Source organism: Carassius gibelio, chromosome A17, assembly GCF_023724105.1.
Source record: "Carassius gibelio isolate Cgi1373 ecotype wild population from Czech Republic chromosome A17, carGib1.2-hapl.c, whole genome shotgun sequence".
Classification (NCBI taxonomy): Eukaryota; Metazoa; Chordata; class Actinopteri; order Cypriniformes; family Cyprinidae; genus Carassius; species Carassius gibelio.
Window position 1 is genome coordinate 25,155,380 of NC_068387.1, and position 14,435 is coordinate 25,169,814.

General features: G+C 34.4%; 1 protein-coding gene across 3 annotated transcripts in view; it reads left to right on the forward strand.

Annotated features, from left to right (window-relative positions):
* The window catches only part of supt3h (SPT3 homolog, SAGA and STAGA complex component), a 104,115-nt gene that overhangs the window by 58,059 nt on the left and 31,621 nt on the right, over positions 1 to 14,435 (forward strand). For all 3 annotated transcript variants that reach the window (XM_052530186.1, XM_052530187.1, XM_052530188.1), the window contains exons 4-5: positions 10,652 to 10,738; positions 13,208 to 13,301. In XM_052530186.1, the coding sequence (XP_052386146.1) occupies positions 10,652 to 10,738; positions 13,208 to 13,301 (181 nt within the window). The remainder of the gene's footprint in view (positions 1 to 10,651; positions 10,739 to 13,207; positions 13,302 to 14,435) is intronic.

A 14,435-nucleotide genomic window follows, 5' to 3' on the forward strand; every position in this document is an offset into this window, starting at 1 on the left:
AGTGTTGTTTAAGTTACTGTTTCTAAGATTTGAGAATAAATTCTGTCTATCTGTGGCTAGTTTCACATTAAAAGCATGAAGGCTGTCTTTATAGATGCTATAGTGAATCTCAAGTTTCGCCTTCCGCCACATCCGCTCGGCTTTTCTGCATTGTCTTTTCATAGTCTGAAATTCTGTTGATTTACCTCATTTGCTTCAAACATGTATGAATTCTTTCTTCTGAGAAAAAATATATATTTTTGTGTTTTTGTGTATATAATGAAAAAATGGATCCAATTTTGTTTGGGAACCCAACGTTATTGCAGATTTCTTCTCTTATGTTCTGCAGAAGAAAGAATATCATACAGGTTTGGAATGACATGAGGGTGAGGAAATTATTTTTTCCTCTTTTTCTATGAACTCTCTTTTGTGGAATCCTATGTGGAATGCATTATCCTCAAAATCTGTGGTTTTCTGTAGGTTTGTCGTGGTAGTATGAAAAAGCAATGCTAAATGATAAAAATCAAATGCAACTTACCATGTAATTATCTATAAATCTTAATTTTTAAGCAAAGAGGAAACTTTTCTCATATCTCTCAAACACAGTTTGCTTTTTGAACTCATTATTGGCTGGTGAGAACTTTAAACCATCAAAATGCAGTTTTGCATTAAAACTGTTTAGGTATTTCTTAACAGTTTTGGTCTTGGAGCAAAACCAGATGCTAATCAAAACCAAAATCTCCAGCAGCTTGAGTTGGAGCAGGACGTGGTCTGAGTGTCTGTGACTCAGCAGAATCCACTGGTTTTTTATTGAGTCACAGTCTCTGCATGTGTGAACAGAAAGGCAGAAATGATCTGCATCAGACTGAGAAGCAGTCGATAAGTGAAAGCAGATCGTTCAGGACTTTGAGTGATTGTACTCTGACAGACGCTCAGGAATGATGACGAGTGTTTTGTGGAGCATCTCTCCATTGTGTGCCATACAAGCAGAAGTTTATGAGATCCTTACAGTGACCTCTAGTGCTCGCCATCATGCTGTATGTAAGATACTGTTGTTTTACCTCTAGATTAGCTGCATCATTCATGTTCTGCAGTTGTTTTTAATATATTAATTGACTCAATTATGTCATGATCTCAATTATGTAGTGTCGTAATTTAAACAACAACAATTGCTGGTAGCCATTGACAGCACCTGTTTGGTTACCAACATTAAAAAAAAAAAAATCTTCTTTGAAACAGCTGAGTAAATAATCGCAAAATGTTATTTTTGGGTAAACAATCCCTTTATAGATGCATTTCTAAGAAGAGACTTTAATAAATGTGTTCCGGTTAAACTCATACACTTAATATCACTTTAAATAATCATATTATAATTAATAAGGAGATGATTAGGGTGCTTTAAACTTTCCTTGTGTTTAGTTCCATTGAATAGACTCTCATTGAAAGACTCTTTGGTAAAGACTGATGAAGTAGTTTTATTAGTTTAGGTTCTGTATCTGGATGGGAAATCATTAAAATAAACTGGAATGAGTTGCAAAATAAGCGATCATGCCTGTTAAAAGCCTTGACATTTCTCCGGACATGTGGAACAGAGTTCACGCGGTGTTTTCCTGTATCACCAGGTGCAGATGTTGGCAGGCGCTGCTTTCGTAGGCCTATATTTCCCAGGAGTCTCTCTGATTCCAGTCTTTCTTTCAGTCTCCAGGGTAGTTTTTTTTGCAACAACAGCAATTTCGCTGTACAACCCTTTCAGTGCGGACCACCATTGTAAATTTGAAAATTGCCCAAGTCTGAGCATCTAATGAATATATTTATGAGTCCAGTGTTCAAATCAGTTTCAAATCAAGTCAAGTTCAGAGATTTAATTTGGTTTCTCAGAAGAGGAAAATATTTTCCTCCTGATGTTCCTATAGGTACTTTAGAAGACTTTTTGATGTTCATGTGGGTAACACTTCATTTCATACCTTTCCAACATATCTGTGTGACTCCACGTCCAGGTGATATTTCACCCCCAAAAATACATTATTTTGCAAGTTTTATACATGTGATATATTTATAATATGAGGGGCCGTACAAGCCATAATTCATTCTGCCACTCTTACATTCTCCTTTCACATACATATATTTTTGCATTCATTCTCTGCTTCAGTCGTGTTGCCAGATACACGTATTATAAGTGTCAAAGGTTTTTATTTATTTATTTTTTTTTCACTTAATTTAGGAAGTGAATAAAGTGGGAGGTTGTAAGTTAGGGAAAGCAATATCTTTATATTATTTCAATAACTCAAGACTCATTGCGGTTTATTTATTTTTATATTTTAATTTTATTTATTTTTTCAAAATCTGGCAACACCAGCATAATGTTAACTGTCAGTAATAAATAAATAAAAATACAAGGTTCAAAACAGCGCGGGCAGGTTATTCCTGACAGGATGCAATTTGGTAACAAACGTAGTGATCATCTTTAAGACAGATACATATAATGTGTATTTATAAATAAAAATTAAATTCACATTTAATAAAAATATAAATAATCTATTATATGAATTATATCTAAATATTGAGTATACTACAATTGTTTTTTATATTAATTGTAGTCAGATAATGAGATAATAGTGGCATGAATGGGGAGGGGTACTTAATTGTCTGCATAATAAGGAAATTATAATTATGTATTTCTTTATTTTTGGGTGAAAATGGGAGATTTCACCCATCCGTTCAGGAGGGTTTTAAATAAAGACAAAGTCTACCAGTCCGTTTGCTCTTTTAAAAGTAAATGTAATTTTCTTTCATCAAGTGGCACTGCTGTCTAAAGTACCATCTACTTCAGTGAAACCGTTTCTTTTCAGGTAAGCAGTTTACTTGAGATGTCCAGAAGCGGATCTTATTAGATCATCGTGTTCTGCCAGAAAACCCTGAGTGTGCTAAACTACCCAGACCTGTTTTTGTTTCCCCACTCCTGTTTGCCTAGTTACCATTTTTATTGCATTTTGTTGACACTGTTTGCTTTGCGGATTCTGCCGTCTGCCTCTGTGATAGGTGGTCTGAGTTAATAATGAGTCTCATGTATTTATATTTAGCCATTCAAGAATCAGTTCCAGCGCTCGGGCTGGTTTTAATGTAAGAGACGTCCATTCATGCACACACACCGACTGGTTAAAAGACGTCTGCCAGAGCCAGACTCAACCCCGTCCCGAAGCCTAGACGCCTGCAGCTCGGCGAGGGAACGCCGGCCGGATGTTTGGTGTTGAAATGGGTTGGGATGTGGAAGTACGGCTGCCATCTCCAGTCCAGGTGCTCGCGCTGACATATGTCAGAAGCGTTCGGTGTCCGAATCAATTAGCTTCTCTGGGGTAGAGCAGGGAAGACAAATTGGCAAAGTGTTTTGTTTAAATAAATGGCCTCGGTGGAGTTTTTCCAGGGGGAGCGAGGCTTGTTAGGAATGTGTGGTCTCATCGTTCTTAGAAATAAGTCGTTGCAGCATCGTCCGTTGACAACACGTTTACTTATTCACACCATCACAAAACCGAAAGCTGAGACCTCCCGGCTGCGGACGGATTGTGTAATGTGGTATATTCATTGAGTTTCAGTCTGTATTGATGTGGTTTGTATACAGTAAGTTCACGTTCTGGATGATGAAGCTTGCTTAATGTCATTTGGGATGAGAGGAGAGCACAAACTCTGAATCTTAAAGAAATAGATCACCTTGAAATGAAACTTTTGTCATCCTTTACCCATCCCAAAGATGTATGTTGAACACAAAAGACGACATTTCAAACAGTTGCCGCAAGCCATTGACTTCCATAGTATTTTTACTTGTAATCCAATGGCTACCGGCAACTGTTTGGCCACTAACATTCTTCATAATATCTTCTTTTGTATTCAGAAGAAGAAAGAAACTATTGCTTGGGTGAACTGTCACTTTAAGCATTAAATACTGGCTCAGAAATCATCAGATTTTCACCTGCTCGATGTTAAAAGGAGTTAAAAATCCCACAGACGTACAGTGAAGGACCCGAGCCGTATCTAAAGACCAGAAACTGTTTTTGATGCAAATGGGAAACACTTATCAAACTCCCGTCTCACAGGGACTCTGAGTTTCAGCAAACATTGATAAAGCTCCCTGCCAAACATCACCATTAAACCGCAAAACACAAGCAAAACGTTCTGTCATGTCGAGCTGTACGAGTTTGTGTTCTGGCGAGTCGGTGTTTTTCACTAATTGTTTTTGACGAATGTTTTCCCTCTTTGTTATGAAGCAGGTCAGACGGCGTCTTGGAGAACAGTGTTATAGGGTTGTTTTGATGATTGGATAAATATCCAGGTCACATTTCACCCCAAAATTAAATTTTCAGTAAATAAATTACGCCTTTTTAGGATTATTTTGCGGGCCAGGGTGACAACTAAAGCGAAAACCTAAGCCATTAAAAAATACTTTCATTACACATTTTTTAATAAACTGAAATGAATATTTTATCTCAGCTCGACAAGGCATTTTTGTTTTGTTTAACTACAATTACTAAAATAATTAAAACTAAATAAGCTAAAACTAAGAGATAAAAAAATGTAAGACATGATAAACTAATAAAAATCCCTAAACACAACAAAATTACTAAAACTTAAAATTAATATGAAAGCAGAAAATATAAAAGTTATATATAATTTAAAGTAACAAAAATTCTAAAAGTGCATCTATAATATTATTATAACACTGCTATTTACTAATATATAATGTCAAATTTGTTTGCATTGACATTTACAAATATTATGTATTGTGTGTGTACAGTATATTATACACACACACACACACATAAATAAATGCTCGCATTATTTTTTCAGAATTTAAATCAGCAGTAAATATTTTTTTTAATTATCTATCTATCTATCTACATGTTCATATGTAAATCAGCATTAAATAATTATTTTCTTTCACATTTATTTTGTCTTAAAAGTTTTTTTGTTATTTTCATTTAGATCAAATGTGCTTATTTTTCGTATCTTTTTCGTCGTGCAAAATATTTCACTTATTTAACCCTTCTCAGTTTTAGATCCAGGAGTGTTCTTGACGGGTTTTGTGGGATTTATCCACATCACATACTTTTTCAAACATCACCAGTCTCCTTCGAAGCTTAACTAGTGACCCTCAGGTTTGTGTTGAAAGTCTAATGAAGTTTTTCAGCCTTCACATCAGATTTTGAGGTGATGTGATCTCGCTCCCTGTCTGCTAGTTTTGCAAATATCGCGGCTTGTTTCATTTTGCCGTCTTTCAAAGGAAATGGTGTAATTGATCTTTACAAGGACGCTGTGAGTGGAATTCTCCCGGCTCTTCCTGTTACCTTTTCTAGTGTAATCAAATAATGGGTTTGGTTTCAGAGCTCTGCAGTAGCAGAGGAGAGGCTTGTTTATTTGACTTCTGCCGTTCTGTTGCATGAAAGCTCCAGCACTGGAACGTGAAGCAGAGACCTGTCGAGGCCAGTGGTGCTTGAAAATGTGTTGTAATTCACATTGATTTGTCTAATTAAGGAGCAAGACCTGTGTGCTTTCCTCAGGCCAGGAATCTCTCTCTGAATTCAGTCGTGTTGAGCTCTTTCAGTCCCTCATATGCAAACATGTTTTTGTACCAGGATGTGTAATATTTCTGGACTGGTCTTCATTTGCTCACTTTCGTGTCGTTCCAAATGCAGCTTTTTGTTTTGAAACACAAAAGATGTTTAGCAGAACGTCTGAGCTGCTTTTGTGCTCATATGATAAAAGATTTAAGATCTTAGATCTCATTTACTTGGGAGTTGTTTGTTCAACTGTTAACTAAAGCTAAAACAAAAAAATATACTGTATATTTTCATTACTTGAGACAAAATAAATGTTAACACTTTTTATAAAAGTTAGCTAGTTGGTGAGGCAAAATTTCGCGTTTTCATGTAGTTTAGTTTAGATTAATAAACTAAAACTCATAAATAAAAATTATTTTATTTCTTGGAGACCAACATTGAAGGGTTGTTTTGATGATTGGACAAATCACAGAAAAACATACCCAGATCACATTTCCCACCAAATTCAAATTAATAAAAACTTTAAATAGTTTTTTTAGACTATTTATTAGTTTAATAATATAATATACATAATAATTATAATATATATATATATAACATTTATTTTTATTTATTTGTATAATTTATGTAGACAAATTAATACAAATGACAAAAACACAACACAGTTACTAAAACTTTAACTAAAATTAAAATGAAACATAAAATATAAAATATAAAACTAAAATCTAATTCCAAATATTAACTAAAACTAGAATATTATATCAAAATGATAATACTAAAATAACACTGCTATGTACTGCTTGTTATACTAACTTAAATTTTCAGTAATTCAGTTTTTTTATCTTATTAGTTTATATAAATATCAGAATGCTAAATATTATATTTATAATTGCATTTTGACATTTTCTTGACTTTTAAGCACTTTTTCCATTACTGCAATCCATTCTGGATGCTTTTTTTTATTTTTTTGTAACTTTTGATTCTCATTCGTTATTTTTCATTACTGTAATACACGAACAACTTATATTTAAGATAATAATGCCAGAACATATGATTTTGCTCACAGGATTTAGATTTGTGTTAGTCTTTTTCAGTGTTTCATTAAAAGAAAACAAGGAGGCCAGTTTTTCCTGAGACCAGCTGTCAATCAAACCGTCATCAGCCCCTCCCTCCACATCTGTGTTTACGTTTCAGATTTAGTCTCCTGTTTTCTTTGTCTTTTTTTTTTTTTTCAGTGAAACCAAAAACGATAATATGCAGATGGGTAAAAACACCCTCGATCTTATGAATACCGCTGTAGTATGATAACTCAGGCATCTCAGAAATGGTAAAACAGTCCTTCGCCTCTGCAGTAAACTGTCAACAGCCTCGCTGGAAAAAGACCACAGAGATCCCAGTGTTCATGACTGAATGGAATAACCCGACTTCATTTAGCTTTGATCAACCTGTAAAATTAGAGCAATTACTAAAATTAATCTGATATTTTGCAGAAGACAGTTTTGTGAGCCAAGGGTTGCAAATGGTACGGAAAAACCTTCCTTAAGCCTGAAAAGAGCCGTACTGTCAGACTTTTAAGCAATCATGTTTTTTTCCCCCTTTTGGGCCAAATTCATCAAATGTTTTCTTTTAAATGGGTTTATATGCATTTAACTTTGATGTTGTGGGGGGATTTTCTTTTTCCCGAAAATGCTAGTTACTGTTAACGCAATGCACTAATATTTATTGACTTATCTCACACAGGCTATTGCTTGGAGATAAATAATAATACCGTAATAATAATAATATTAATTAAAAAAAAAAAAAAAAAAAAAAAAAAAAAATATATATATATATATATATATATATATATATATATATATATATATATATATATATATATATATATATATATATATAAAATCATATATATAATCATAATTAAAAAAAATATATATATATATATATTTTTTTAAATTATGATTATATATATGATTATATATATATATATATATATATATATATATATATATATATATATATATATATATATATATATATATATATCGTTTAATTAAAAAATTAAGTTTTGGTAGTTTTGTTTTATGTTTACAATTTATTTAATTGTATATAATATAATTCAGAAATATATTAACTATATTAAATTATATTACATAATATTAAATATAGGCCTCATTGAGCTGAGCTTATGCTCCTAAGTTTTCAAATGAGCATTGCCAAAATTATTCAAAAACCATGCTTTTTGATATACATTTCATTTCTACTGTATACTATCCTAGGTTTTATTTTAATTTTAGTTTTGGATTTTCAGTTTTCACATTATAATATAATATAATATAATATAATATAATATAATATGTTGTAGTATTGTATTACATTACATTATATTGGTCTTATCAGTTTTTGAGTGAACATTGAAAAATTATCCACAAATAATTTGTATATATATTTCGTTTATATACATTCATAATAAATTACTGATATACTATCCTAGGTTTTATTTTAATTTATTTTTATGTTTTCACATGAACTTTTATTATATTATGTTTTATCTTTATTTAATTTTTATTTAATTAAAAAATATATATATTTGACCAATCAGTCCAGAAAATAAATACCAAATGTGCTAATTAAAATAAAACAAATTGACAAAAAGATAGAATCCAAGTTTTGGTAATAAATTAGCATAACGACAGATTTATAAGCAACGGTTAAGAGAATAAATTAATATAAATAATTTTTACTCTTCTAGTTCAAATCTAGTCGAATGGGTCATAAAGATGTTAATGTATCATTGTACATCAGAATACTGTCCTTTATAAATATAATTCCTCAGGAAAGTGGTTCTGGTTTCCGAGGATGATGGGAATTTTGGCCGGGGTGCGTGTGGAGAGTGAGGGATGAGATTCTGCATACTTACAGCCATTTTTGTCTATTAAAAACCATTCCTCTGTGAAACGGTGGGACCGACATGGCAGCCGGTATGTCGACCTTGGTGTGATGCCAGGCCAGAGAGATCTATATTAAAGTCTTGTGGCGCGGGGGTAAATGCTCCCCCTGTGTGTGCATGTGTGGGGTCCATCCGGCTCGCACACTCACATGTACGTTCCTGAGCAAATATATTTATGATCAGCAAATGTTTACAGACGCCGAGAACTGCTTGTGTGTATTCCAGGTCTCAAGGTGGATTAAGTCTGTGCCTCTTCATGAAGAATATCATCTTTTCTTTTTTGGACGAGTTGTAGTAAGCTGCACTCCAGAGTCGAGGATCTTTCAAGGGCCCTTCAGTGGTTTTACCAACAAGAGCTCTTTATCGAGAATCGCATGCTGAAAGGTTTCTATGTTTTTCCAGAGCAAAATGAAAATGCAAACATAAAAACAAAAATTAAAAAGTCCAGGTCCATGCAAGTCAATCACAAAATGTCCAGCTAATTTTAGGACAATTAAATATTTTTTTCATTCTTAATTTATTGTAATGACAATTAAGCACAATTATTAATACAAACGGCACATGTTGACCCTGCTTAAATTATGATTCAATTAGAGTTTTGAATCAATTCATTTAAATACCAAAAACATAAGAAACCATATTTTGAGTAAATTAATATGTGCCTTTTTATGATTGCTAATTTGTATTTATTTATATATTTATTGGCTATTTACCATGGTTATTATTGTTAATGAAAATGAAAACCATAAAGTCATTACTTGAACAAATAAATTTTAACTGAAATGTAATACATTTAAATAGACAGTCTGAACTGATTCACATAAATAAATCAAAGTTAATTTTTTTTAAGTAAAAGAAACAATAACACAATTAAATTTTAAAAAAGACTTTTTTAGGACTGTTTATTAAGGCTTTTTAGTTATTATCATTACTTAAAACTCAAACAATATAAAGCTGAAATAAAAATAAAATAATAATTTCTTTTTTTTTTTTTCAAATTAATCAACATTTTATTATTTTATACGCGTATATAAATAGTAAAGCCTATAAAATCATATAAATGATCGATAATTATTTAATCTTTTTAAATGGAAAAACTCTTAATGATAATTTAAATAGGCTTCCTTCTTTTCAGATATTTTCATGTTCCTAATGTCGTCTTTTATTTTATTTTGTAACTGTTTTGATTATTACATGATTTAAATTTTTCAGATCGTATTTAGTTGTCATATACAAGTGCATCCTCAACATCAAATCATCTTTTTAACTAAGAAAAACCAGCTCTACAAGTAATCAGATCTTGCTCTTCTTGTGTTTGTTATAATATACGTCACAGACCATTAGTTGTGGTTTGCTTCAGTTCAGTTCAGTGTATTTATATAGCACTTTTCACATTCGCGTCCAAAGCAGTTTTACAAAGAATAGTTTTGTTGAACTCGATCCTCCCTTTTTATCCTTTTGTTAGGACGGGTTTAAAAATATCAGTAAGTTAACACTACAGTCCTTCCATGAGATTTGCCATAATTCTAGAGCGTTCATGGGATATGTTGATTTACATAAGAACGGCTATCATTTGCACCATGATGGATGAGCTGTTTTTCTTCTTTTGGCAACAAAGTGAAATTATAGCACTTCACCAGACATTTTTCATTGCAGTTTTTTTTTTTTGTCCTTCTCGAACTTAAAGATTTAGTTGCATATGATTTAGACATTCCTGTGTAAACCTCTCATGCACTGGCCGATAGAAAGGTCAATTATGTCTTTACATTAAACCAGGACACATATAACACATTTAATCCTATTTCTAGACTGCTTATCTTGTTTTCATATCGAGGCAAGCACCACGCGGTATTTTGCTGTGCCTGGTTCATTTTTATCTGTTGTTTTGATGCATTTCTCTCTGTTTGCCATGCGCTCAAGGACATTTTCTGACCCGTTTGAGCAGAAATAGCAAAGTTAGACGTTCTTGCACAAGACTTGAAACTCACGTCCCGCCGAAAGTGACTCAAGACCTGCTCTCATAATAAAACCCCTTATCGGTTTCCTCAAGGTCTTCATGCAGTTGAGTGCTGATTTTAAAAACATCTCTGGGTTGATGTTACCAAGCGCTGATTGTTACATACTCCCGCTTTCTTTGCTGATTGAATTGCCTTTCTTTCTGTCTTTGCTCCTGCAGCTCCATCAGGCCGCAGAGGTGGCCCTCCTGAGAGGAGCCAGGGCCATTTCACCAGAGGATATCATCTTTCTAATGAGGAAAGACAAGGTACATGAGACATTACCGCAACATAAATCATTAGCCTTCGTATGTATGGACTACCGCTTTGGTTATCGAGTAGTTTTATTGCTTTTGTAGTTCTGTTGCTTTTAGCTCACTGGTTAAAAGCAAGAATCAGGGCTGGGTGATACATTAAAAAATAAAATATTATTTTGATATTTATCTGATTTCAGTGAAGAGGGTAAAGTAGATGAAATAGGTTTAATGCAAGAACTGAAACACAATTAACTTCTAAAAAAATAATCATTCAACAAAACAGGTTTTCCTATTTTAAAAGGTTTAGCACATTCTCTCTGTAATTATTTCAAATTATTTCATTTAAATGAATCAAACTTTCTCTCTCTCTCGTACTCACTCTCTCACTCTCTCTCTCTAACTCTATCTCACTCTCTCTCACTCTATCTTACTCTATCTCACTCACTCTCTCACTCACTCACTCTATCTCACTCTATCTCTCTCTCACTCTATCTCTCTCTCTCGTACTCACTCTCACTCTCTCTCACTCACTCTCTCTCACTCTCTCACTCACTCACTCTATCTCACTCTATCTCTCTCTCTCTCTCTCGTACTCACTCTCACTCTCTCTCACTCACTCTCTCTCACTCTCTCACTCACTCTATTTCACTCTCTTTCACTCGCACTCACTCTCTCTCTCTCGCACTCACTCTCTCACTCTCTCTCTTTCTCACACTCTCACTCTTATCTCACTCTCTATCACTCTCTCACTCTCACTCTATTTCACTCGCTCGCTCTTTCGCACTCACTCTCTCTCTTTCTCTCATTCACTCTTATCTCACTCTCTCTCACTCACTCTCACCATCTCTCACTCTCACTCTATTTCACTCGCACTCACTCTCTTTCACTCTCTCTCACTCACTCTCTCTCACTCACTCTTTCTCTTTCTCTCACTCTCATCTCACTCTCACTCACTCTCTCTCACTCACTCACTCTCTTTCACTCTCTCTCACTCACTCTCTCTCACTCACTCACTCACTCTTTCTCTCACTCTCATCTCACTCTCACTCACTCTCTCTCACTCACTCACTCTCTTTCACTCTCTCTCACTCTCTCTCTCTCACTCACTCACTCACTCACTCTCTTTCTCTCACTCTCATCTCACTCGCACTCACTCTCTCATTCACACTCTCTCTCTCACTCTCACTCGCTTTCTCTCTCTCGCACTCACCCTCTCTTTCTCTCACTTTCACTCTTATCTCACTCTCTCTCACTCTCACTCTATTTCACTCGCACTCACTCTCTCTCACTCACTCACTCACTCTCTCTCATTCACTCTCTCTCACTCACTCTCACTCTATTTCACTCGCACTCACTCTCTCTCACTCACACTCTATCTCTCACTCTCAGTCTCTCTCTCTCACACTCTCTCTCACTCACTCACTCTCTCTCACTCTCTCTCACTCGCTTTCTCTCTCTCTCTCCATATATATATATCTTTTTTTAACACCAGCAATTTATTCATTCATTTAAATTTTGTAGGATACAAAGATGGACGGAGATTGTTTTAGTTTAAACATGGAGCCTGTTAACTTGAGATATGCATGTGATTACAGTAAGATGGGAATGTAGATTAATGCAACTAAAACACAATAAACCTTAAGAAATAAAATCAAGGTCTTCTACACATCTTCCCTAAATATTGTTGAGATGACACGTTGAGTGATGATGCAAACAGACTGGTCCAGATTTTTGAATCGATCCATTGAAATGATTTTCACTACACCTATGTCCTACGTCATCTGCCGGAACGCCACTCTCTTGTGAACGCACATACGACAGGTTCATAAAGTTTTAAATATGGAGATTTTCTTACACAAATGCATGGCTTAGCCTCAGAAGGCCTTTATTAACCCCTTGGAGCACTTTTTATGATGGATGGATTGACTTTTTAGGGCAAATTCACTGCCATTATAGAGCTTGGAGGAGCCAGGATATATTTTTAATGTAACTCTGATTGTATTTGTCTGAAAGAAGAATATCACATACACCTACGATGGCTTTGATGATGAGTAAATCATGGAGTAGGTTTCATTTCTGGATGAATTATCCCTTTCAATGTCTATTTTTTTCTCCTAACATTTACAATACATACATATATATTAATTTTTCGCAATATTTATAATGCTGCTTCATTCAGTGTTGGCAGCTAAATTATTCTGAATGCAAAAAGACGAGATTTATTTAATGTTGTGAAGAGACTCAAACTAAAAGATAATTTTGTGAGATGCAAAGATGGATGGAGACCCGAGTCTGTTTAATTAGCGACAATATTGATTTTTGCTGTATTTCATTATTGACAATGTTAGTTCAGTATTATGAACACATCGCCAGCTCTAGAAAGAACTAAACTGTCTGAAACTAAAAGATAATTTTGTGGGGTGAATAGATGGAGCAGATTGTTCTAGTTTGAATGCTAAACTTGTTATTTTGTTCTCCCAGAAAAAATTACGGCGACTCATCAGGTACATGCAGTTCAGAGACTACAAATCCAGAGTCCTCAAAACCATCGAAGATGAAGATGTGCTGGATTCAGGTACGATATCTGAAGCATTTTTCAATAATTTCATCCATTTTCTGGTCTGCCACTGATTCAGAGTCGAGCATCCATGAATCAAGTGCTCGTTTGTTGTTGAATCACAGTCATTGCTGACAGAAAATAAGATGCATGACAACTAACCATATTTTGTCTGAATTCAAATTCAAAAATTCTAATCTTTTAGAACAAGTAATGGATCGGAACATCATGAATTTTTTTTTTTTTAAAGGTACCTCTGAATGAGAGCCTGCTCTTGATTCCCAACCCTAGTTAATGTATTGGACTTTCATATGTTTTCCGCTTAGCATGTTTTCCATATGAATGATTTTGTTCATAAGATATTCAGTACATTTCCCCCCATCAACAGCATTTTACCATTTAGCTGTTTTCTTAAATGACGAAGAGGCACATAATGAGTGGAGTCGAGGGGTAATTTTGTACGCCACAGTCAATCAGCGAGAGTCATTTACCGAAATGCCAGCAGAAGCTTTGGCATGAATCTGCTTTGAACAGCCCTCCCTCATCAATATCACCGAAAAATGAGCGTGAGCGAGGAAAACCATCCGCAGAAGCAGCGTAATGTCATGCAGAGTGTCATTAGGACTCGTGCTCCTCATCTAGAGTGTAACTTGAGAGATGGAAGAACATTGAAATGCGGCGTTTGGATTGGAGTCTCCTTGTCTGAACGCAGAAGCTTTTCCATGGCTTGCTGTCCGTAATGTGTTGCTCTTCTGAAAGTTGCCTGACCCCAAAGAAGCGCTTGAAACCAGGAGATTATTGTTCTCTGACTATTATCTGCATTATTGCATGCAAAATCAAATCTAAGAGGGAATTGTTTCAGTGTGAAGACAGAAAAGCCTTTCTTTCTTTCTCTGAGAGCGAGAACATGGGTTCTGATTTCTTTCCATGCAGTGTTTGTACAGTGACCCCTAAAACAACTAAACTGCAAATGAGGAACTTCTGTTCAACCACCATTGTCTTTTCTAAGGTTGCTCAGCAGATTTAGGGACAGATGTAGTAGAGCAGGAGATTGTTATTGTGAAGTGCTTTTTATTTTCTTACTACATGTTCCTAAATGCTTATATTCGGAGTGATTCATCAAACCCATTTAGTCGTCAAATTTACAGGAAA